Source organism: Oryza brachyantha, chromosome 2 (genome assembly GCF_000231095.2).
Source record: "Oryza brachyantha chromosome 2, ObraRS2, whole genome shotgun sequence".
Lineage (NCBI taxonomy): Eukaryota > Viridiplantae > Streptophyta > Magnoliopsida > Poales > Poaceae > Oryza > Oryza brachyantha.
The window spans coordinates 26307315-26332007 of NC_023164.2; the positions used below are offsets into that span (position 1 = coordinate 26307315).

Here is a 24693-nt window from a genome sequence, read left to right on the forward strand (position 1 = left end):
TTTCTGATTTCGAGGTTAAAACACCTCAAAAACCTAAACGTTAAGTCGAGGGGAATCTAGTAAACTTATTTAATGTGAAAATGCAAGCTCCCCAGCCCAATCTGTCCGCGCAGATTCCGGCCCAACTAGTTGCGCACGGACGTGCGGATCCCGTTTCGGCTCAACTAGTTGCAAGCCCAACTCGAGAACTCGTCGCCTGGGCTGGGTGGCGGCCCACGTAGCCGCCGCGCACGGCGACAGTCGCAGTGGTGGCTTTCCTCCCTCCCATGGCCGGACTCCCAAAACCCTCGCCGAAATCGCCGCCTCCACCTCTCCGCCCAATGCCGGCGATCGCTCCGCGCGGCGGCGGGGATGCAGCTGCGGCAGCGCGCGCCGGCCCACCGTGTTCGGTCCGAGCGCGACGACTTCGGCCCCAGCCTCGCCCGTTGCCATGGTACTGCCTCGCCCGCGGCCCGCTCCACCATTCCTCCCCTCCCCCTCGCTGCTCGTCTCGCTGCTATTTGGAGTCAGGAACTATTCATACCCTGCGAGACCGCGGCGGCGCCCAATTTTAGTTAGGGTTTCGAGATTTCGATTCCTTGTAGACATTGTTTAGGAGCACTAGCAAGTATTACTGTGCATTGCGAATTTTTCGATGGGACCCTGTGTGCTCCCTAATTAGTAAGCGCTAGAATTGGGCTTTTGTAGAGGAACAACTGTGTTGCAGCTGGTTGGTCTATTCTGTTGGATCATATAATGGAACTTTTCTGCTATCATATTCATAGGGGGTTGATGACACAGCTTTCGCCAAAAAAATAACTGTAGTTTTTTTAGCTTTGGTCTCTTTTGTTGGATCATACAGTGTAACTTTTGTGCTACCAAAGGGTGTTGACGGTACAGCTTCCGCTGAAAAAAATCACTGTAGTTTTGGTCTGGTTTCTTCTGTTGGAGCATATAATCAAACTTTTGTACCATCGTATGGGTTGAAAATAGAGCTTTCTCTGAACAAATCACTGTAGTTAAGCTTGATCTAGCTCACTATTCCAGCTCGTGCCATTCAACCGAGTAGCTTAATGACTCCATGTCGCTGTGTAGACCTTAACAGCTGTAGAATTCTATCCCTGTTTAGCATCATTTTCTCAATTCGACAGCCAGGCTGTTGTTAAATGGATCAGAGTTTCATAAGATACTCCATTGGAATATGTATGCAATTCATGGCATGCCAACCTCACCTGCCATACAAATTTACCAGTTCCTTTTCTGGTAAACTAGTCCATTTCTCTTATTATGTTGATGCCATGGCACTGTTCAGTCGTCCTCAATGCACATTTCTTAGATCTGTTAGGACCCTGCCAGATTTATGTTTTGCTATATGTGAAACCAAAGCTGGCTTTGCAAAGTGAAACTGTCAGCCATTTTCTGTCCTGAATTTGATTCATGTGAAATTTACTGTTGCTCACCCATTTTTTCCCGTTGTTAGTAAATGCGTGCATTTCTGCTTGCCTTGAATTGGGATCATTTGCTAGCTGAATCATGAATACATGCAGAACTACATACGTTATACTGTACACATATCGCAGATGAACAGATGGGTAACATTGATTGTCTTGTAATCTTTAAGCCCATCACATGCGTCTATTCAGGATCCAGCGCAATCTTGTCGGGTGCAGTTCATTTCATAATATGTTTCTTTCTCACTTTTGACCTGTCTAAACTGAAGGTGATTGAGGGCATGTGTGGTAATTTTACTTCTGTACGAAATAGCCCTCAACTTTTCTTTTCCTTCTATCAAATGCTTGGTTATTACACTGAATTACCACACGTTACTTTTGTGTGTTCATCAATGTGATCTTTTTTGCATGCAAACCTTACCTGAACTTTTGATAAGTTTGATCCAAAGTTTTCTTGCTAAACATGCAATTTACTGTTCAATTTATCCTTATTATTCATATTTTCCATTACCCAACAGGCCAACAAGCTTCATAGAAAGTAATAACTCATGTACAGTGATTTTTCTGTCCAGGGGTTTCAGGCTAAGCAATACACACCTACATCATTGATTTTGCGGGTTCCTTCCATCACCTATGCTGGGTTCAATGAATGCATCTTTGGTATGTTGTGCCAACCCTAACAACAATAGGCCAAGGAGTTCAGATATATCGAGTCAACACAAAGTGGGGCTGCTTTTTGGGAAATAAACCAAGCTTTACCAAGAAACATATGACTGTGAGAACATTTATGATTTTGATGGTTATATAGTGTTCCCCAAAAGTGGTCCAGCCATCTCTGGCCTCTGGGGTAAGCGATTCGCGCCCTGGCGACATCAACTCCAGGGATAATGGAGACAATTGTAGAGCTATTTGCATGGTTCAGTCACAACTGTGAGTGATGGTAAAACATCTGGAGCACAAGAGGTCTGAACCTACAGAAGATCAGTGGGAGAGGGGCAGTGTTGATTCCATCCTTAATTTAACAAGGAAACACTCAATGGACCACAGAAGGAAGAGCAATGAAGGGAAATAACTGAGTTCTGATGAAACGTGGAGAGACAATGATTCTGGGAATTAACAGACCTCAAGGATCTTTGGCTTGAAAAATGACACTTAGAAAGAGCAAAACGTCCTCCTGCATACTTCAAAAGGCCAACTTCAAAATTCAGGCAAAGGTATCCTCTCCTGTTACCAATGGAAATCTGCAGTTGATGATTCCAAGTGTATCACATGTAGCATGGTTGGTGATGGCATCTCTATCGCAGATAGCATGGTTGACAATGACATGCCTATCGCAGATTGCATGGTTGATGCTGAACCGAAAGGTAAGATACCTATGGACAGGACTTGGCTTTTCCATATGAACGTGACTGCAATATCACCAGAAAACATGTCTTTGGATGACTTTGGTATTATTCCAGATGATGATTAATCTGGTTATTCGGATACTGATGAATCCAATGAGTATCTTGAACCCTTCTATGGAACTTTCTAATGTAACAGATAGCATTGTTTCTCATGAATTATGATAAGAACTTGGAATTTTCCTCTGCAAAAGGCTCTGATATAAGCTCTTTGAAGGTCATGGAACTAATAGAACCTGCGAAATCTTGAGGAATCAAGGGCTTTTTAAAGATGTAGAAAAATGAGTTGGTCGAACTGTTGAGCAACATGGTCTGATTATGATCAATTAACGACACAGTCTGACCTTGTATTTGCGCCATTCTGCTTAACTCTGTCCTGGACATGTGTACCACTTTTGTTTGGCCAAGACCAATCCCTTTAGATAGTACAATGTAAATTAGTAAGTTTAACAACTTTACTTTGTGCTGTTCTATGTTAATTGTGTCCTGTCACCTTCTGCTACCAATTTAATTCTAAATTAAACAGCTACAATTCTTGTCTTCCCTCTACTGTAGTGCTATTGACCCTTGATTGCATTGTTGCTTGGAGAAAACATGTAAAGCTAGCTGTATTAACCTGAATGTCCCGATTATATATTGATCTGATCTGTTGGTGCTCCACCTGTCAGGTTTGCACCCTTTTTCTTTACCAATATAAAAAGCTACATATGAATGGTATCGCCTAATATTCTTTTTCCTATATTGCAGGCAAAGCTTGGCAATACGGTTCTGTTGTTGACTGCAGCTGCAGCTTTGCTCGTGAAGTGAAGAATGAAAGCTAGTAGCATATGGATCGATCGGCCCAGTGGGTTGCAGACAGCGGGCAGAAAATCAGAATTCCTTGCTGCTGCTGCTGCATTATTGTTCGGCCTCTGCTCCAAGAGTCTTTGCCTTGTGTGTTGCATGCTGCTAAGCAATCTCTCGTGATCCACGCACGGCGCGTCTCCTCTCGGCCTGGCCCTGGCCGGGGCCGGGTCCGGCGCCTTTGATTTCTGGGAACCGTCAGATCTGAGCGATTGGACGGTTAGTTCCCCGTCTCACGTGCCTCTGCCCCTGCTGTCCTCCCCTGGCCCTCCTTGCCTGCCTGTATATTGTCTGTTGGAACCCTGATTAAAGCTGCATCCCCCCGTTCGTTTTGATACGGTTGCAGGTCTGTACTAACTACTACAAATTTCGGCCGGCTTCTTTCAGAAAAAGATAAAGGATTCAGTCTCATCAATCACTAGAGAAGACAGAAGAAAAAAAGATAAAGGTAATCCCTCCTCTCCTCTCGAACTTGTGTCGAACTACTTTCTCTGTCTGGTGGCCTCACTTTTTCAGCTTGCGTTCTTTTGCTTTTCGTCATCACTGCTAAACTAGCTCTCCTCGTAATTCTTTCGCAAAATTCATCGCCTTCCAAAGGAAGGCCCAAATAGTAGTAGATTGTTGATAAACATGATATGATAGACAGATATGCTGTAGACGCACGATTAGAACAGGAGCAAAAGGAAATAGAGAAAAAGGGTATAAATGTAGGTGCATGGCTGTTGGCATGTTGTACTCCGTAGGGATTGTAGTTGGCTGGTCCATGTATGGAGATGGAGGAAAAGGCCAGTAACTGTTCGAACTCGGCTTGGAAGTTGGAATAGGCGCCACCCCGCCAGGCTAGCTAGCTAGCTCTGGGTTACTGGAACCCCAATACTGTTCGTCTAGGTCAGTGCCAATGCACGAGTCAGCAATGGCGTCGTCGCATGCCAATGCCTTGCATGCATACAGACAGTTCAAAACTGAGGATGACCAGTCTACATCATACAGCGCCCATGCATATATACCTGGACCTTAGACCATATACATACCAGCGTCCAAGCAACACTAACACGGACGCGTGTGCAGATATACGTCGTCTCCTATGTATGCATATAGATTGTACTCCCTCCATCTTAAATTGATCATTATATAAGAGAAAATCACACAAGAGAAAACTAAAAATCCCAAATTGATCATCATATAAGAGAAGAGAGCCTATTATGCATTAGTTGTAGTGTGAAAAACCCTTTGTTTAACACACACATTAAATGCTTACATATGTCTACCCAATCAGCTTTGATGTGATTTGCAAATTTCGATTATGCATGTATACATGTAGCTTGGAATTTGTGACTCTAGTTTTCTAATGCTAATTAAATAGATTCTTGGTCTTTGTATCTAGATCTTATATGATGATCAATTTGGGATGGAGGGAGTACATCGCAGAGAATCAAGTTGCATATGCCGTACCAATGAATTAATAGCAAATTTAATATTAGAGCCAACTGCTTATCTTAGAGCTAATATGTATAAGAACATTTATGATACAAGACACTAGTTATAATTTCTATATCCTTTGTGTCATAAAGAAACTAACACCAGACATTACTCTTTAATGCAAATATTACAATTCACGTTTAAATTTAATGTTATTTATATCTTATTATGTCTTGGGTATTAGGTATAATGTAGAAACTTTATTTTATGCAAGAAATAATTTTCTTCTCTTTCTTTATTTACCTAATTGCCTCATTACCTTGTATTCTATGTGTTAACTCATTTGTATTGTGAATGTCCTAATAAATAGATTAGTTATAAGGTTGCCTCTACTATTTTTATCATATCCCTCACACATATGCATTTAATGCATATATCTTAGAGCGTGTATAAAGCTAGCTTTTGCATGGGAGCTAACAAATTATTTTTTTTATTTTTTCTCTCCATATATACTTATAGTTGGCTTATAGCCTACTATTATATTTGCTCTAAGGGTACGTAGTGTTCCTAACCTTCGTTTCCTTGTTTTCTGCATGCACCCTTACCAAATTGTTGAACACTATGTTGTTTGCAAAAGTTTTTCTAGAGTATAGTTACTTAAAAATCATATTAAACCATTTCAAGTTTTTGAGCTAATACTTATCATGCACTACTAAGTTATTCCGTTTTGCATGCACGAGAGATTCGTTCCCAGCTATTGTAGCCGAACACAACCTAATACTAATAAAATTATCTTTCTAAGGAAAGCTAGCTAAATGCTCGTGCTTTGATATGAATAAAAAAAATACATTACTCACAATTACGAACTGTTTTTCTATAGGGAATATTCACATTAATTTGATCCATTTGTCGTATTTATTTAGATTTGATTTTTTTAATATTAAGAAGTTTAGGAGGCAACTTGCAAAATTTGTATATAATGAGAATAGGTGTGGTGGTTGATTCACTGTTAGCACCACTATCTTCCTAAAATCAGTACAAATACTATTAATGTTATGTTTGATTAAAAAAATACTAATACAATTTGCATTAGTTGAATACTCATTTCATTTCATCATATTATAAGTCACTTTGGTTTGTTATAAGTCAAATATTATCAAGTTTGGTCAAGTTTATAGAAAATATAGCAATGTTTCTTAAAAACAAAAAATATATTATATAAAAGATTCATTGTTGGATTCAATGAAACACATTTGGTGTTATATAGATGTTAGTGCATTTTTTTTATAAATCTAGTCAAACTTGTCAAACTTGAAGATGGTTGACTTGGTACAATCCCAAAATGACTTATAGTATGAAATTTGGTTCAGCTACAGTTGAAGTCGATAGAGAAATGAATGATCCAACCAAAATTAAGTTATAGGTAAAACTTTTAATTGTGTATTATTAACTAGGAGTATTTAAAAGCCAAAGTTAGAAAATATACTTTTATAAAAAAACAAAATCAATTCTAAATTCAAGTTTGCAAAAAACAATTCTGATAGCAAATAAACATAGAATAAAAGCAATTCTTAACTATTAATTGAGTATTACTCCACTAAACTAGCTTTAGAAAGTCATGCGGTGCATGCCTCACACTCTTCTTCATGATCGAGTTGCTAAATTGCAGTTTAGGATCCATGTTAGAGCTCATCGTAGATGGCGACTCATGGATTTGACGGCGTCAACCACGGTGTAGCGACTAGTACCGTACCATATGGGAGATAGAGCTGAGGGGCTATGAATGATCATGGGGCAACATGGTGATCCATGTTAAGTTGTCATTGGCTCGGTGATTAGCTAGGGTGATAACGTTGTGATTTATGATGGCAACCAAGGTAGAAACATGATGGTGTTTCTCATGGGTATAGACAAGTTACGTAGTGTGGCGAGTGGGAGGAATGGTAGAGGTACAATTCTCTACATGACCTCATTTAGTGCCAGAGTGATTAAAAAATAAAACCATGTGGGGTCTTCTTGAATATTAGATCTCATCTAGTGTCAGAGTCAATACGAAAACCATGTGGTATCTTCTCTTGAACATTTGAAATGTCCTTATTGAATTCTAATTGAAAGCCTATATGGGCGCGTTCGCAGGAGGGTCAAGGAACTAATCTTCGTCTCTTTTTTCATGCGCACGCTTTTTAAATTGCTAAATGATGTATTTTTACTAAAAAGTTTTATATGAAAGTTGTTTAAAAAAATCATATCATTCTATTTTTCAAATTTAAAATAATAAATACTTAATTAATCATATGCTAATGATATTTCTCGTTTTGCGTGCGCTAACCAACTCCATCCGAACATGCTGTTGCGAACGAGCCCTATGGGGTCAACTGACCCCGCAAGTTAGCATGTAGCTCGGTCTACCATGAGGGTTTTAAATCTCCCGCTATAGCTGCCGCTATCTCCCGCTATAGCCGTTTGAGAAGGGTCCTAGCTATTTGCTCTCATGTATAATTTAGCCGCTATAGCTTCATTTAACCCGCTATAGCTGCCGCTATAGCTGTTTGAGAAACTAACCGCTAAATGTCTTAGCCCGCTATTTAAAACATTGTCTACCATCAGCGATTTCAAGGGCGATCTACCGGTGGTGCCACATAAAGGGAATGTGGGTTATAGCAATGTTTTGCTAATGTATAAACAATCCCAAGAAAACTAAACTCTCTCTGAGAATGCTTGGTCATGAGATCATGTTTTCAAACATCAGTATGGTCCCCGAAATAAAACTTCGGTAGACTATTAATTTTTATTGTAATATTTTTATATACTAATCTGTGTTATCATACATACATGAAATATGATGAAATCATAATGTTATGGAAGTAATTATAGATAGACATCTATAATATCTTACTCCTATAACTATAATTTTGGCATTTACCAAATCCAAGTATTTTGAAAACACCGAGGCTCAAAGATGTAAAATGTTTGTATTGATATATCCAAAATAACGACATGTTTTCATTCCGGGAGCACACACACCTTCCACAATATGTAGTCACGTGTAGTATTGTACATTCATTCAATCCAAGCTAGAAAGTTCCAAACATTGTACTGTGAGATGGTAAAACTCTACAAAATTGACACAGCCGGCGTGGAAAAAAAATTGAAGCTAGAAGAAGATTGGTACCAGCTAGAGGCGTGGACGACTACCCTCTGCGAGCTGAGGTCGCCGTCAAGATTCCATATACTACTTCACCATATCCATATCATACATGTGTACACAGGTATGTACGCTACCCTGCATCGACATATATATCGATCCTAAGGGACAAGCTTAGCTAGTTGCATTAGTGCATTACTGCTGGAACATGCGATACATTAATAGTAATAATGTGCAGCTGGGGTGGGCTGGCTAGATCCACGTTGCGTGCATCGTATGCAGGGAGCAACTAGTCCATGTACAGGGCCGCTCCCCCGTTGCTGACCGGCGGCCGGCATGCCGGATTCCCGCTGCCTTTCTGGGCCCGCCGGCCGGCGTATCGCCGGTGGGGCTCCCGGCCGGCCTTCCCCCACATACACCGACCACTAGCTAGCTATCGGTGTACATGTGTGGGTGTGTGCATGCATGGCGCATGGCTGGCCGGCCCCGATGTATACACTACTCCCACAGTGTATGCACGCAATGCATGCGTAGTTAATGTGCACATAGAGCATACTTGATCATGGTCGCGACCAAAACCACGGCCTTTTGACCGCCCTATATATGTATGTGCAAGCATGTAGTAGTGGTGTAGCATATGTAACCATCATATCATGCATGCATGGCTTGCTAGCTGTCTCGATCTATCTATCGATTGTAGGAGTAGAATAGATGCTGCATGGTGTTGTGTCGATCTATCCACGCGCACACACACATGGAGAACAGAGAGACCGTGCAATTGCTGTCAAGTCATGAGAATCAGAATCTGAATCAGAGATGGTGCTGTTGCATGCCATGAACCAGGCAGCAGCTGCACATATGCAGCAGTAGCTGCTATAACATGCATGAGCTTAGAGCTAGCTGATGCCTGTACGTACATGTGTGCAAACAGTGTCAATCAGCTGGCCTGCCTACCTTAGCTATTTGGCCTTGCTGCTGCCTCGGGCATGCAGTAACGTAGTACTGGAGGCGTACAGCTCCCCCCTCGTTTTTCGTCGTTGCAGCAAGCAGCGAGCGACGGACGGAGGGGGCAGCGTACTTGCACATATTCACCAATGTGCATAGGTTCTGTGGGTACTTTACCCCTGCTCCCAGCCCACGGAACGACGAATGGGAAAGCCTAGCTGCTTTGTACTAGCTTGCTACCACCCTGCCCATATGTTCTTGTAGAGATTTAATTGTAGTTGATGGGGGCTGGTCAATGTGCCCAGGGCATAAACTGTAGCTGCACATATATGAATTGAAGCTGTAGCTAGCTAGCCAGTCATCAGTAATACATCACCAGTTAGAAGCCCCCATCGATCTAAACCCCATCACAGTACAGCCAAGAACGAGAGCTGTTAGCATGCATATAGCTAGAGACGATGCATGCGTGCATGATTGATCGATTGATTATATATGTGCATGCAATGCAAATGCAGCTCACGAGATTCGTGGAAATCACGGTATACAGGACATTCATTCAGTGTGTGTGTGCCCAAGCTTTGCAGGCAACGCATCACTCCGCAACTTTGCGAATGGCCATTGGTTCGTAATAATGCTTGCAGACGCAGAGATGCACGCTGCAATGCAAGCTAGGGAAGACCACACACACAGCAGGCAAGGGTAACAAGCTACCTCCTTTAGTCTACAGTCTTCTTCTCAGTCTCGCACTTTAGCTGCCTTCCTTTATTTGGACAGACATTCTATGGCTCCCCTAACTCCACTGCTCATCGCCCCTCGATCCCTCTGCATGCCCATGTTCACCCTTATAGCTTAGCTAGCAGCCACTTCATTTCTTCCATCGATCCATGCTTGCTCATCCATTTAATTTTTTTCTTTAATGCATTATTCTCAACTCAAATAATTGGCATTTTTTTACATGAATCGATTAGGCATAACCTTTATATCAGTTAATTCTTTGCATAAATATTAATCCAAAACTAGGCAAGTAAATATAAGCTTCACTATAATAGATTTGGTTATATTGTTTTCATACGCGACCTAAAACCTACTCACTCTATCCACAATATAAGATGTTTTGGTCATAACTAGATTCATCCATGGATCAATAAATATGTTATATATGTGTATCAAGATTTATTAGCATTACATTTACATGTAGTGAGAGTGCCAGAAAATCTTATAACGTGCAACAAAAGTAATATATCTCAATAATATTAATGGTAGTTGGCATCTACCGTTAGACTATTGAAAAATTTTCAGTTAAAATTATTGGCCTGGCATTTGGTTTTATTAATTTTAATTTTATAGACATGTATAAAAGGCAGTTAAAACTAGATTTTACATGACGCCCAAGATATATATATATATATATATATATATATATATATATATATATATATATATATATATGTATGTATGTATATATATATATATATATCATCACCTGTGCAGTTCAATGTTTGCACAACTTTCTAGTAGCTAGTGTTCAGGCAGATCATGCATTTATATTGGATGACTGATCATTGTAAGACAAGGACACCACTACTGATTGCTACTCATGATGATGATCGACCTGCCGGTGCGCGCGCGTCTTTGGCCGAGACGACAGTCGTATTGCATCCATGTCCATCGCTCTGATATTTAATTGTTTGCCGGCCTTGATAGTAATCGGTCAGCTAGCTAGTTTGTTGAGTGTTGGGTTGAATTAATAATTAGATATGATTAGCATGTCCACGTACTCCTCTGTCCAAAAAACCAATTCTTTGGTTTCAATTCTTTGTTTTTTGTGTACAGCATTTGATTATCCGTTTTATTTAAAAAATTTCAAAAAATTTTAAAAAATTAGCCACACTTAAAGTACTATTTATTATTTATCATCTAATAAAAACAAAAATATTAATTATAATTTTTTTTAAATAAGACGAAGAGTCAAACATTATAGGTAAAAAATGAAAGATTGGATTATTTTAGAACGGATGGAGTATATATCAGCTGGGTTCTGTTTATGAGCTGACGTATGCAGATACTAATTGATGATAGGTAATACATGTATACACGAACCATCCGAATCAACCATGTAGTGTACTACGTACGTGTACGTAGTCACGTACAATCACTTGCAGCCACACATGCATCTATACTCGAGGCGTCTGCTTCATCTCAGCTTCTAGATAGTGATGTACCGGTGCTAGTCCATGTCATTATGTTAATAATTTGTTTGGAATTATATATATGGCTTATCTGATAACTTAAGCTTAAAATAATATTTCATCCGGACATGGTTAAGTTTTTAGACATACATTTAACTATTCCTCTTATTTATTTTTTACAAATATAAAATGCATACATGTTATACTTAAAGTTCCTTCAATGTTAAATAAACAACAACAAAATAAATGACAATTATCTAATTCTTTTAATAAGAAGGATGATCAAATTTAGATTCAAAAGTTTACTGCATAAAACATAAACAACAAGAGAAATTGTATAGGTCAAACTTTTATATCTATATTATTCATGATTTAAAAGTTAAGGATGAATAATAGACTACAATGGAAAAAGCTATCCAAATTAAATTTAAATTTTAGCTGCTCGTGAGAAGGCAACGAGACAACTAGAACCTATATTCAGCCGGGGCAAAGTTAGCTAGCTAGAAAGCACAAGCAGGGGTGAGCAGAGAAAAATCCAACCCCTTTTTCCAATAGTTGGAACAATTTGAGATCGGATCATACAGTTGAATAGCAACAGATATAGTACTACATATGTAGCTATATGTACCAAAACGCGTGTATGGGTAAGGTAGTAATAAAAAAGATAGGATTGAAACCAAATGTTGCCCATGCTAGCTAGCTCTTGATCCCCTTCTTTTTCTTTCTGGATCGAGCAGCCGTGCGAGCAAGATCTCATCTTTTCACTTCTGTTTAAACTTATAAGCTAATATTTAAAATTTTTAATCATAAATTTAAAATTAATTTTAGATTTTTTTATTGTAGTTTATCATTCAACATTTGTTTTAGATCATTGTATATAAAAATATTTTTTGTTTGTAAATATACTGTTTTGCTTTTTTTTTCCTTGACAAAAAGGCCAAACGATGAGGGCACAAGTTGTAGGATCACATTATCTCTGTCCATCTCTGTCACTCCACACCTAGCTTAAATATTTCTACATCTCAATGGAATTCTCGGTAACGAATAGCCTGATCGATCGATAGATGGCAGAATAATGCATGATTTTCCCCAGCGATCTGCAGGGCTTTTTGATTGATTAGGCTGCTGCATGTGTCGTCGCCGTCGACGACGGACTAGCTTGCATTTTGCGTATCGATCGATCGAGCATCTCGCGCTCGCGGGGCCCCTGTGCAACAGTGCCATCGATTGCTCCTTCTCATGGCTGCCCAAGAATCGCAGTGAAGGCACCAACAGGAAATCTTTTATTTCGGTTCTGCTTCTTCCACACCTATGATTAATTAATTCGATCGATGGTGATGCTATGAAAGTGACCTAATTAATTAGCCTGGGAATGAATTGATCAGTTCCTTAATCACATTATATATACTGGAGCATATCTCACTTCACGTTTTACTTCAAAAGGTGAAGCATGTGTGTGTATCAGGAGGAAAATAGATATCATCCAGCAACAGCAACAGCTATAGCTAGCTAGCATGCTGCATGTTCTAGATCAAAGTTGACACGGCCCAGCAAATAAACAGTACTTCATCAATACTATTACAAGCCAGCTTCGAAATCCATATTATGACAAGCCCTTGGAGGCATTCCGGTGCTGTACATATATAGTACAAGCTTTTTTTTAACATCCTTTTAAAAAGTACATCAAGTCACCACATTTTTTATGTAAAAAATTAGTACACCGAGATATAATATATCTTTACACTAAAATCTTTGATATATCAAGGTATTTTTAAAAATGGTAAAAAAGCTCATAGTATGACCACCCTTGCACAATTGACATCATTCTGTTTTAAAAGGTTATTGATTAATTAGTCTATATATCGTTACCACGGTTGAATGTATGGGTTAATTTGCATGCTGGTTTCAACCTATTTAAGTTCTTCATTTTGTACGAATTGACGGTTAAGTTACACATGGGTCTCACAGTTGGCAACCACTAACAGGCCCGGGTACTATAAATACATACACTGTCTGAAATTTCGCTAAATGCTCTATCGGATGGCCAATGTGCACATGTGTGAAACCCTACTTGAGGTTTTGTTCTTGCTTGTCTGAAAATATTTAAGTTTGGAGTGTTAATTGTGCTCCACTTACCACTATGCTAGTACCGTTAATTGTGCTCCAAGCCTCCAATGTTGATACTATGCCACAAAGGTCGATGTCAATCAATACATGAGTAGGCCATATATAAATGCCTTGTGTTGTGTGCTGCTATAGGGTCATTCACATTATAAGACTTTTTGGTCATGTCTAAATCTATATATGTACTAATAAATCTAGACACATATAAAATATATACATTGATACATGAATGAATCTAATCAAACCTAGAAGTATTCTAATATGAAACCGAGAGAGTACCCATTTAGAAAGACTTGTTTATGCTCTGACACACCATGCAACAACCAATTCCACGCTTCCGGATCCTCTGCAGAAATACAGAGGAGCACTATTCATACGAGGAAAGCAGTATAAACAGTGCAGAAAATACTGTAGCAACAGTAAATAAAAAACTGTTTGTCACTGTAGCAAATATTGTATCAATAAATCTCAGTCATCCGTTTTGATCCAACGGTTATGGGATATATTAAATTTACCGTACTGTAGCCCCATACAGTAGCACCGTGCTACTACAGGGGATCCCGTTCCCAATTCCACATAATGCTACTTATAGTACACCGTGCGACAATCAAATCCAGACAATGTCTTAACACCCATGTGAAATAGTCCGTCCGTATGTGGGTATTGCCTCACTTGGGATAACACTCATTTGGAAAATAGTCTCTCTCTTTTTTTTACAACTCCGAAATTTCTTTAAAATCTAAAAAATAAAATTACATCTTGAAACTAGATATTGTTCAACCCTAAACAATAAAGTGTTCATTTTCAAAATTTCACCTATATACATAGAGTTGTTTTAGGTCACATGATAATGTATGCATTTTTTAATGAAAAAGTCAATAAAACACTTGCAAGTTTGTTTGTGAAGTTTTCTCATTTGCACCGTAATAAAAAAATAGTGGTTAAAACTAAAGAAGATAATACTACATCTGTTTTATATTGTAAGACTTTCTAACCTTGTCTAAATTCATCAATTGATGAATGTTTATAATTTATATATATGTCTAGATTCATTAACATCTATATAAATCAAGGCAAGGCTGAAAGTCTTATGAAATGGAGGGAGTATTTGATGAAACATTTACAATCTATTCCACACTCTCCACCATTACCTAGGTAGTAAATACTGCAATTTATAACTTATTTTTCTAGCAATTTCTTGAATTCAGTTACTAGTAATAATTTTTATAATTCAAAACCATACCATGAGGCTGAAATGTTGTTTGAATTTCAAAAATACATAAATGGCTCTAAACAATTCTAGAAAATGTTAAGGTGTGAATTGCTATATCTGTAACCTAAATAAATTCATATGAACTGAAATAAAAGTTATCGATAGTACAAAAGATTTATTTGGAGTTAATTATATTTTTGTGGGGCTAATTGTATCAATTTTGTCTAAGTTATAATACTGAAGAATAAGCATGAGATAGTTTTCCTGTATTTTTAAGTTAATACTATTTGTTAAAATTTTTTTAAAAAGATCCAACCTTGACATACCACATGACGCCAATTAAGTTGCCAACTTAAAATAACTCTAATTTTACCAAAAAAAAAAAATTGATGGTTCACAATGTTGAAGTCTTTCATGATTTATTTTATATTTGTGTAATGGATTAATTTTTGCTCAATATCAAAATTGTCAATCCATAAACAACCGCACATTATGAACTGCTATTAATGATTTAAACGTGTTTTTCTCGCCTCTAGCTTGAGTCACTATTAATTCTTTATGGAATTGATTCTAGCTATTTTTCCTTTCTACTCCCCCGTTTCAAAATACAAAGATTCAAAATTTCTATTGCAATACAAGCATTCATGTGATGCTTTCTATAATTTTCAATCTTTGAATAATTCCATAACCAATCGGGTGCCTGAAAAAGGAATCCAAGTATTTTAAAATTCAAAGAAAGACTACTGAAGTGGCTAAAGAAAATCTTTCAACCTAATCTTAGTACTTGATAAATAATGTATAAGTACTATTTTGCAAGTAGTAAATGGACCTACGTTCCTTCTGTGGCACTGACTGTCAGTACTCAGTACCGCATGTGATTTGGGTGCCAATGACATAGTAGTGGTATGTATGAATTGTGATGCGATCGAATTTAATTAGCTGGTGGCTTGTTACTGTAGCATGGAACAGGGTCGTAGTACTCGCTGCTGCAAGAAGAAAGGATTAGGGTTTGTGCAAATGGCAATGAGATCGGGCACAGATCTACGATCTAGCTCCTCATAGGCTTATGTGTGCAAGTACTAGATCACTGTACTCTGCGTAATAGTACATGTTGATTCCGAAAAGAAAAAAATTAATTACCATATGCAACTAACTTTCACTTGTCACTGTCGTCCTCCTCTCTTGCTCATCCGTCGTCGTTCCAAACAACTTTAATTTCAAACTCTTCCTTCTGAAAAGGTACTGTACATGCATGCTACACCTCTCTCTCTCACTCTCCCTCTCTCTCTAAAAAGTTCGACTAGTGTTTGTACATGAATGTGTGGGCGCGTACATTCATGGCCCTACTGTGCAGAAGAGATCGAGACACGGTGGCCGTGTTGTGTAGCAGCCAGCGGCCTATTCAACTGATTTGCTATTGCCTGCTTTTTAAATTTCTTTTGAATTCAAATTTGTAATCTTAGCAGTTCGTTTATAAGCTAGGGCTGATTTGTTCAGTGATTCATGGGACTGATATTAATTTGTGTTGTTTTGTGTGGTTAATGGGAGCTGGATTTATAACCTCTACTAAGGCCGCATTCGGCATACCCGTAAGATAACTTATCATTCTCGTTTTTTACGCGTACACTTTTCGAACTGCTAAACGGTGTATTTTTCGCAAAAATTTTCTATGCGAAAGTTGTTTTAAAAAATCATATTAATCTATTTTATATTTTTTAAATAATTAATAATCATGTACTAGTCTATTACTATGTTTTTCGCACCGAGATAAGTTAACTTACCACCCCATAAAAGAACGCGGCCTAAGACAAGGAAGCTTAATTTCATTTGCGCAAGACCACCAACCATGCATCGAGGCCCCACGCAGTTCATGATTAGAAGGGGATATGTACTCCACTTAACTATTCATGTTGTCTATATATATTCTCTAATTAATTGTTAGGGATTAGCATGGATAAACTCAGTAACTGTTTATATATAGCTTAAGATCAATAAACTCGATCGACCAGTAACTGTTTGCAGCTTTAGATCACTTGATTTCAAACGGTTCTGTGAGAATAATTGGGGATTAGTTGTCGAGGATTGGCTATTTTCTACTTGTGTGTACATTCTAGCTTAGTATTATTGGGCATGCATGTCTGTACATGCTCATCAATCAGTGCTGGCCATTTCATATGCGTCTGTCTCCTGCATGTATGTATGTTCAAAGCCAATTTACTATTCGATCCCCCATTTTCTTGGCCAGATCGATGCACACAAATAGACTCGATTCTGCCACCAGATATGCTTGGGTAGATATCTTATGAAATCATTTAGATTAACAATAATAAGCATACCTAGCTAGATAACTCATGTATATACATTTATTGGTCATATCCAGATAACAAAAAAGAACAAAGTAATGATGGCTAGGTCATAAATTTTGAGCTTTTATGGGTAACAAAATTTTAACTTAATCTGATCAATCACTATATATATTCTGCTGTTGTACAAGTAGCTATCAAAGTATAATATTTGGGAAATCAAAGCATTTTATGATTAATTTAATTACCCACATCATTTCAATATAGCCGATCGAACACATATTCCAGGCAATATTTTTTTCTAAAGCACCACATTTTGATGAAACACACGTTGTCTTTGGCAATATAATGATTTCCTTACATGTATCTCTCTTTTTTTTTCAATACCAAACTACACGCTATTTATGAAAAAAAAGGATATGGTGTTTTTTTTTCAAAATTAAGCAGATAGCATCTAGGAAACATTTTCCATATATATGAAAAATAATTAAGGCCAGCAGAGGCATATCATGCATGAGAGAGATGAGGGGATGATTCAGCATTCAGGTGGATGGGAACATGCAGCCCTGACCACATCTAGTCAATGGTCTACAGCAAAACTACACCTACAATACGTGTACATATAAGGGATGCACATATATAATAAGCACCAACCATATATTTGTGCACCACATACCATATTTCATGTCGTCTACAGTAGTAACATAAGTGGCCTGTTCACTCTAGCTACATGGTGTCCATTTTTCTATCAGTTTTTGTGTGCCCGTGCAACGCACCATCCCATCCAACCCAACCCTATCCGGCGGCCAGACTCTGCAAATCCATCTGAAAAAATGACACTACTAGAATTTTAGAAAAATACTACCTCTGTCTCGAAATAAGATTATTTTTTAGTTTTTTATATAATATTTTGACTATTCGTCTTATTTGAATTTTTTTACGATTAATATTTTTTTCTTATTAGATGATAAAACATGAATAATACTTTATGTATGACTATTTTTTTAAGTTTTTTATATTTTTTTAAATAAGACAAATGGTAAAACGTTGGGCACGAAAAAACGAAAAATAGAATTATTATGGGACAGGGTAGTAAAAAACAAAGCATGAGAAAACAAGAGATCAGTACCATCCCTGCAGATTATCCTGCAGTCATGTCATGCTTCTACCTCATGCAGGCCTCTAGGCATGGAAGGAATTGCATCCCTGCACCCTTTAAAAAGATAATAATGTTATACTACAGGGGTAAAATAGATGGAGTGTCACTTATTAATTTTTTAGTGTTTTGAACTATATTTAGACTGTCATGGTGTCTAAATTTTAATCTAAATTTGAATCAAAAGGATACGTACATGGTGAAAATTAATAAACTCTAGTTAAAAATTTTTCCGGACATTTTCTAGGAACCCCCTCAATAGATGCAGCTCCACCATGTGCACATACATATATATATGTACACTTGAAAATCAAACGTGCATATGTTAAAGAGAAAGAAACAAAACAAATAAAATGGATCAAACAAAAGTAGGGGAGGGAGGGGATAATCAACTTATAACCTTGTTTTTGTTCATGCATTTTTCTTTAATTTGGTGCCACTTCCCTCACTCTCACTATGCACTCCCTGACCAGCTCCCAGCTGTCTACAAGGTTCCTATGCCCTACTACTACTACCTCTCAGCCCAAGCTTCACAGGCTGCCTGTCTAAAAGGCTAGACCTATCCATCCATCCATCTCTCTCCCCACTCCTCCAGCATCGCCATCATCCACTGTTCATCCACTCTCCACACCCCTCTCTCTCTCTCCATTCCTGCAGGTTCTTGCTGCTTGCTTGCTGTCAAGCATGGCTTGACCACCTGAGCATAGGCGTAGCCAGCCGCTAGCTAGCGTACTTTCCGTGCTGCTGTTCCCATGGATGATTGGAGCGGATCATCGCTCGCTCGCTAGCCCGCCCGCCGGCCGGGAGGTGAGCAGCAGCAGCAGCTAGCGTGCTTGCCACTGAGAGCGAGAGCTCGTCGTGCTCGCTCCTCGCGCGTGCATGTCAAGATCCCCAGGTGCACGGGAGCTGGAAAGCTGTGTGGAGTAGTGGAGATCGGCTGCTGCCAGACCTAGATCGGGAGCAGATTCGTCCGGTATAAATAGATGCTTCTCCTCCTCTTCTTCTTCTTCTTCTTCTTGTTTGATTTGATTCGACCTGAGCTGAGCTGCTCGATCGATCTCCCTGCTGACCTAGAGATGGTGGGATTTGATTGCGTCGTCAGAGGAGAGCAAGAAATGATGCTTCTTGGTTTGTGCCGCGGCGCAGGTTGCATTACGGCGCGCGGCGGCGCAGGGAAGGAGACGACGAGTTGAAGCTAGCTAGCTAGCGAGCGAGCATGGATCGTCACCATCACCACCACCACCACCATCACCATCACATGATGTCCGGCGGCCAAGACCCGGCGGCGGGGGACGCCGGCGCCACGCAGGACAGCTTCTTCCTCGGCCCGGCCGCGGCCGCCATGTTCTCCGGTGCCGGGTCGTCGTCGTCGGGCGCCGGGACGTCGGCGGGAGGAGGAGGGCCTTCGCCGTCCAGCTCGTCGCCGTCGCTGAGCCGGTACGAGTCGCAGAAGCGGCGCGACTGGAACACGTTCGGGCAGTACCTGCGGAACCACCGGCCGCCGCTGTCCCTGTCCCGGTGCAGCGGCGCGCACGTGCTGGAGTTCCTCAAGTACATGGACCAGTTCGGCAAGACGAAGGTGCACACGCCGGTGTGCCCCTTCTACGGCCACCCCAACCCGCCGGCGCCGTGCCCGTGCCCGCTGCGGCAGGCCTGGGGCTCCCTCGACGCGCTCATCGGCCGCCTCCGCGCCGCCTACGAGGAGAACGGTGGCACGCCAGAGATGAACCCCTTCGGCGCCCGCGCCGTCCGGCTCTACCTGCGCGAGGTGCGCGAGACGCAGGCGCGCGCCAGGGGCATCAGCTACGAGAAGAAGAAGCGCAAGAAGCCGTCGTCGGCGTCCGGCTCCGGTGCCGGGCCGTCCTCCGAGGGGAGCCCGCCTCCAGGCGGCTCGGCCAGCGGCGGCGGTGACACGTCGGCGTCGCCGCAGTTCATCATCCCGTGAGTTACCCATCGCCATCCATCCACATCCATTGATCGATCCGACGAGCTAGCCGCCGGCCACAAGAATTCCATCATGCCTCACACTGCTGCAAGCACTGGTACAACGGCAAGGCCATTTGTTCTTTCCTTCTGAATTGGTTTCTTCTCTTCTTCCATTTTGCAAAAGATTTCTCCTCTTTTAATTTCATTTGTTTCGCTTTCTATCTAAGCTAGGAAGGTCATGCATGAGTGAGTACTAGTTTAATTCTTGTTGTTCTCCTTAGCTTTGGGACGTTAATTAATCGGTAGCTGCTGTTCGTTTGGTTTAATTTTCAATGTTCTGCTTATCGAGAGGGTTGCAAGAAGAACTGGAGTTAATTTGATGAGAATCTCAAGCTAGCTAGCTATATTTCGAGCTAGCCTAATTAGGATTTGTGTTTGTTTTGGCCTGGGGAATTTGCAAGATCAAAATTAGCAGAAGCTGTAGGCACAAACAAGCTAGCTAGCTAGTGTTAGCTAGGGATCTTTAGAATTTGTTCTTGTAATAGCTTGCTGCCAAGTTCCGTGGCGTCAGCAATGCTTCCCTCTGATCTACTATCATGTACTACTGATGTCTTCTGGTGGTGTGGTTGTCTTCCATTCTTGGGAGAGCAAAATGGAGAGATCGAGTAGCTGATGAGTGATTTCAATTGGTAGCTTAATCAGGACAGAAACAACATGTGTTATGTGTACTTTGTCCCTGGGGCAGAATCCAAATATATGCCAAATGCTGGACAATTTCTTTAATTTAATTTTGGATATCTATGTGCAGTGCTTATATGGTTCTTGATATATTCTTCATGATCAAGTGTTCCCTTTTGTGCATGTGTTGGTATAGCCAGTGCACATTACAAAATATATTGCTTGTTCTTTGCATTGAACAATGTTTTGTTGTGTAGTGCCATTTTTTGAATGGTTTACAGTGCAGTAGCTGCTACTACCTTCTTTCACTTTTACAATATATGCAAAGTGGTAACAGATGAAGAAACAAACAAAGCAAGCAAAAGAAGAAAGAAAGAGAGGAGTCTTTTCACAAGAGGGGAGAAAAGAAGGCAGGCAGGCACCAAAAATATACAAAGGGTTCAATTGGGTGTACGCACTAGTACGATTGGGCAATCCCTATTTTAGCCCATGCTTTGATGCTTCTGATTCCTTTTCCTTTGCTCTAGTTTGAATTGCTAGATTTGACTTGATTTAGTTTGTCTTCACGTGTTTATTCCTGATGAGTATATAGTTGAACTAGTGGCACATATCTATGCTTTTCTATCACAAATCAGATGATCATTATTGGTCAGGTCTAATTTCATAATTAAAAAAGTGAGAATATATATATATATATATATATATATATATATATATATATATATATATATATGCATGCCCAGGTTGCTAGTGGACAGCAGTAAAACTACAATTCTCTTTGTGGTTAAAGTTAGTTTACCACCTTTGTTAGTACCTGATCAGATCATTCTTTTTGCATGAAAGCTATTCACTTCTAAAGTCTAATGTGTCCCTATCAATGCAACAGTGCCACACACATGTTCTTTCACTTCATCTCTGCTCTCCCATGTATATATATATGTGTATATATATATATATGATATGGCATTGCTACCAGCTAGCAGGAGGGCATTCAAGTTCCTGTTTTCACACAGTTGATGGATCTTGGGTCTTTCTTAGCATCTATCACTATCTTGATTTTGTTTGTCCTTTCAATGCATATATATATTCTAATTGAGAAAAAACTTTCTTTGATATGCATGGTGATCAGGAACAGACAAAAGTCGTCTATATATTGATTCTACTTAATTTGACAAGTTGCGTGCAACTGAATCTGCTGCTCTCTTTTTGGGCTTCAAAAGAATTTTTAGCACATGGCTTCAATCTTTATGTGAACGAAGCATGCCTGATTGATATGCACTGACCGACCCTCTCTGTAGCCACAGCTTGCTTTATTGTGGTTGCATACCTTGCATGCATTCATGTTTCGGTTTTCTAGCTAATTGAGCTACTGTGTACCGTATATATTGAACAGGTAACACAGTATCATCTGTGTTAATTTTGACCACTAAAGTTTACTTTAGAAGGGAGAAATTTGGTCTGACGAATTTAATGGGAACTAAACTAATTCCTATGATGAAAATCCTATAAAACTCATGCTTCTAGAAGAACCATGGTTGGAGAAATTTTGTGAGAATTTGAGAGCCCTGTAAAATTCATGTGTTCCGAAGGAATCTTAAATTTCTATCGTTGTACCTATATAGGTAAATGCATTCCACTTAATTCAATAAGTTACTACGTATCTCCATTTCACGATGTAAGATTTTCTAACATTATATAGATTCAATGGATATTGATGATCTAGACATATATACAAACAACATAAATTAATCAATAGATGAATCTACATATAGTCAAAATGTCTTACAGTATAAAAACAAATGAATTAGGTTTACTCAGGAAGGGTTTATATAAAGATGTTTAGCTCACATGTGATAAAATCTGCGCTCTTTTAATGCTATATGATTGCTTTTGGTTTCTTAATTTGACTCCAATATTCAAATACTAAACATTGTGTTGTTTAAATGCAAATGTAGCTAGCTTTCCACATAAGGTCTATGAAAATATATACTACAGTATCATTAGTGAGCTGTTTTGCTAGTAAGAACATAATAATAAACAAGGCATAAATTAAATTTCCCACACCAACTTATACCAACAAAAATGCCAAAATCATGGTGCATCTAAATTTATCATAAAAATGAATTACAGCACAAAAAACCATGTAGGTTTCCTCAAGATCGAAAAGGTACCTGATGCTTATATCAGTCATACTATGTGTTAACTTAAGGAGCTAATAGCAGTGCACAGAATCATGTCATAGTTCTGAACGGAACATAAACATGCGTACACACCATATTGTTTTACTCAAGGTGAAATTATAAGAGAGATATTTGATTCCTAGACGTCCATTAAACCATTTTTAAAAAGTAGCATTGCGCTCTTTTTTAAGCTAGAAATTAATTAGTCTTGTACAGCACAAAATATAGATAAATATGGCAAAAAAAATGGTAAGGCTGGTTGCACATATTTAATTACATATTCGGTGCACACATCACATTTACTGCAAATACATATTAATATAAAGTCTTGAGTAATTATTAAATTAAGAACTGTAATTTTTATGACCAAACTATCGACTTGGTGGTACTAGTAATATACCCGTGCATTGCAACATGCCCATATAATTGACAATGGACTGCACAGTTCCATAGTGACAAGAAACCATTTGATTTTTTTTTCTGATTTTTGTGGGAGCGCTGGTTTTTACGTGACGTGGGTTGGGGGACATGAACCAAGCATTTCAGAAAATCAAACTAAGTGGTGGTTTTCTGCTTTTAAGTAGCAGAGAGATGAACCAAGCATATCAGAAAATTGATCAAAGGAGGCTGGGTAGCAGATGAGGGACATTGACGCACAACAAAAATGATCCTCATCTGCTGCCTAGCCCTATTTGGCTCAACCAAGTCATGTTGGTGCGTTGAACCGCTTCAGCCTAGTGCATGCCTACATATTATCCAATATGGCATTGCACAGCATAGACGATGATGTGGCTCAGCGTTCCACCTTTATCAAAATATGCGTTAAATTAAAAAGATGGAGGGAGTAATAGTTTAGATTATTAGTTGCTGCTAAAACTGCTTGGAATGAGAATCTGGATGACACATTTTTTGCTTTCCCTTGCTTAAATTTCTTATTGCATCTCCGTGCACTTCTTAGTATGTGTCAAGGTTGGTATTCGCTTTGTTTAATATTGTAAGACCTTTTGGATGTGACTAGATTCATATTGATCAATTAGTGTATATTATTCGTGTAGATATATGGATTTATTAGCATTCGTATGAATCTAGACAATACTAGACAGTCCTACATTATAAACCGGATATAGTATCAATTTTCTTCTTCTTGGTATCTTGCCAGTTAAGGTGAAGTGGATTGTTTTTTGGTTAGAAGAACAGGCAGTAAGAAAATATATGCACTATTAATTTAGTTTTAGCCTCCATAGGGATGGATGGTATTTGGTTATCTTCTTGATTTCGAATGAATTGGCACAGCTCTTGTCCTTGGGTTATTAGAAAATGAATTAATACAAGAATCAGGTATATGTACGAGCATATGCATGCGCAATGTACATGAAAATGATGGTATATGCATGTACATAACTTTCTCTCGACCATGCTACTCATTATTACGGATGGGTGCAGGTCGATACGCGGTAATACATGATCGGCTCTAGTTTAATTAAATAAAGTAATTTTTAAATCTTAAAAATAAAATTTAGTTTATTAATTAAACTAAAACCAGTCACATATTACCCACGGGCCACCTGCGTCCATCCCCGCTTATTATCAAATATATACACTTGCAAATAACAAGGTTTTCAGTATGTTTTGTGCTTTGATTGTTATTTCAAGTGAAATTCATCAATGCATGTGTTTTAAAGGGGAGTATAAAATATGAAACAGTCTAAATTATACTTCTGACTATTGGCTAAGCACGA

The 24693-nt window shown here is 39.1% G+C and overlaps 1 protein-coding gene across 1 annotated transcript; it reads left to right on the forward strand.

Moving 5' to 3' along the window:
- The first annotated feature begins 19386 nt into the window (after nucleotides 1-19386).
- LOC102709535 (protein G1-like6) lies at nucleotides 19387-21219 on the forward strand. Its single transcript, XM_006648018.2, has 2 exons — nucleotides 19387-20212; nucleotides 21112-21219. The coding sequence occupies exon 1, from the start codon at nucleotides 19387-19389 to the stop codon at nucleotides 20113-20115; it is 729 nt and encodes a 242-aa protein (XP_006648081.1). The 3' UTR covers nucleotides 20116-20212; nucleotides 21112-21219.
- Nucleotides 21220-24693: the final 3474 nt, after the last annotated feature.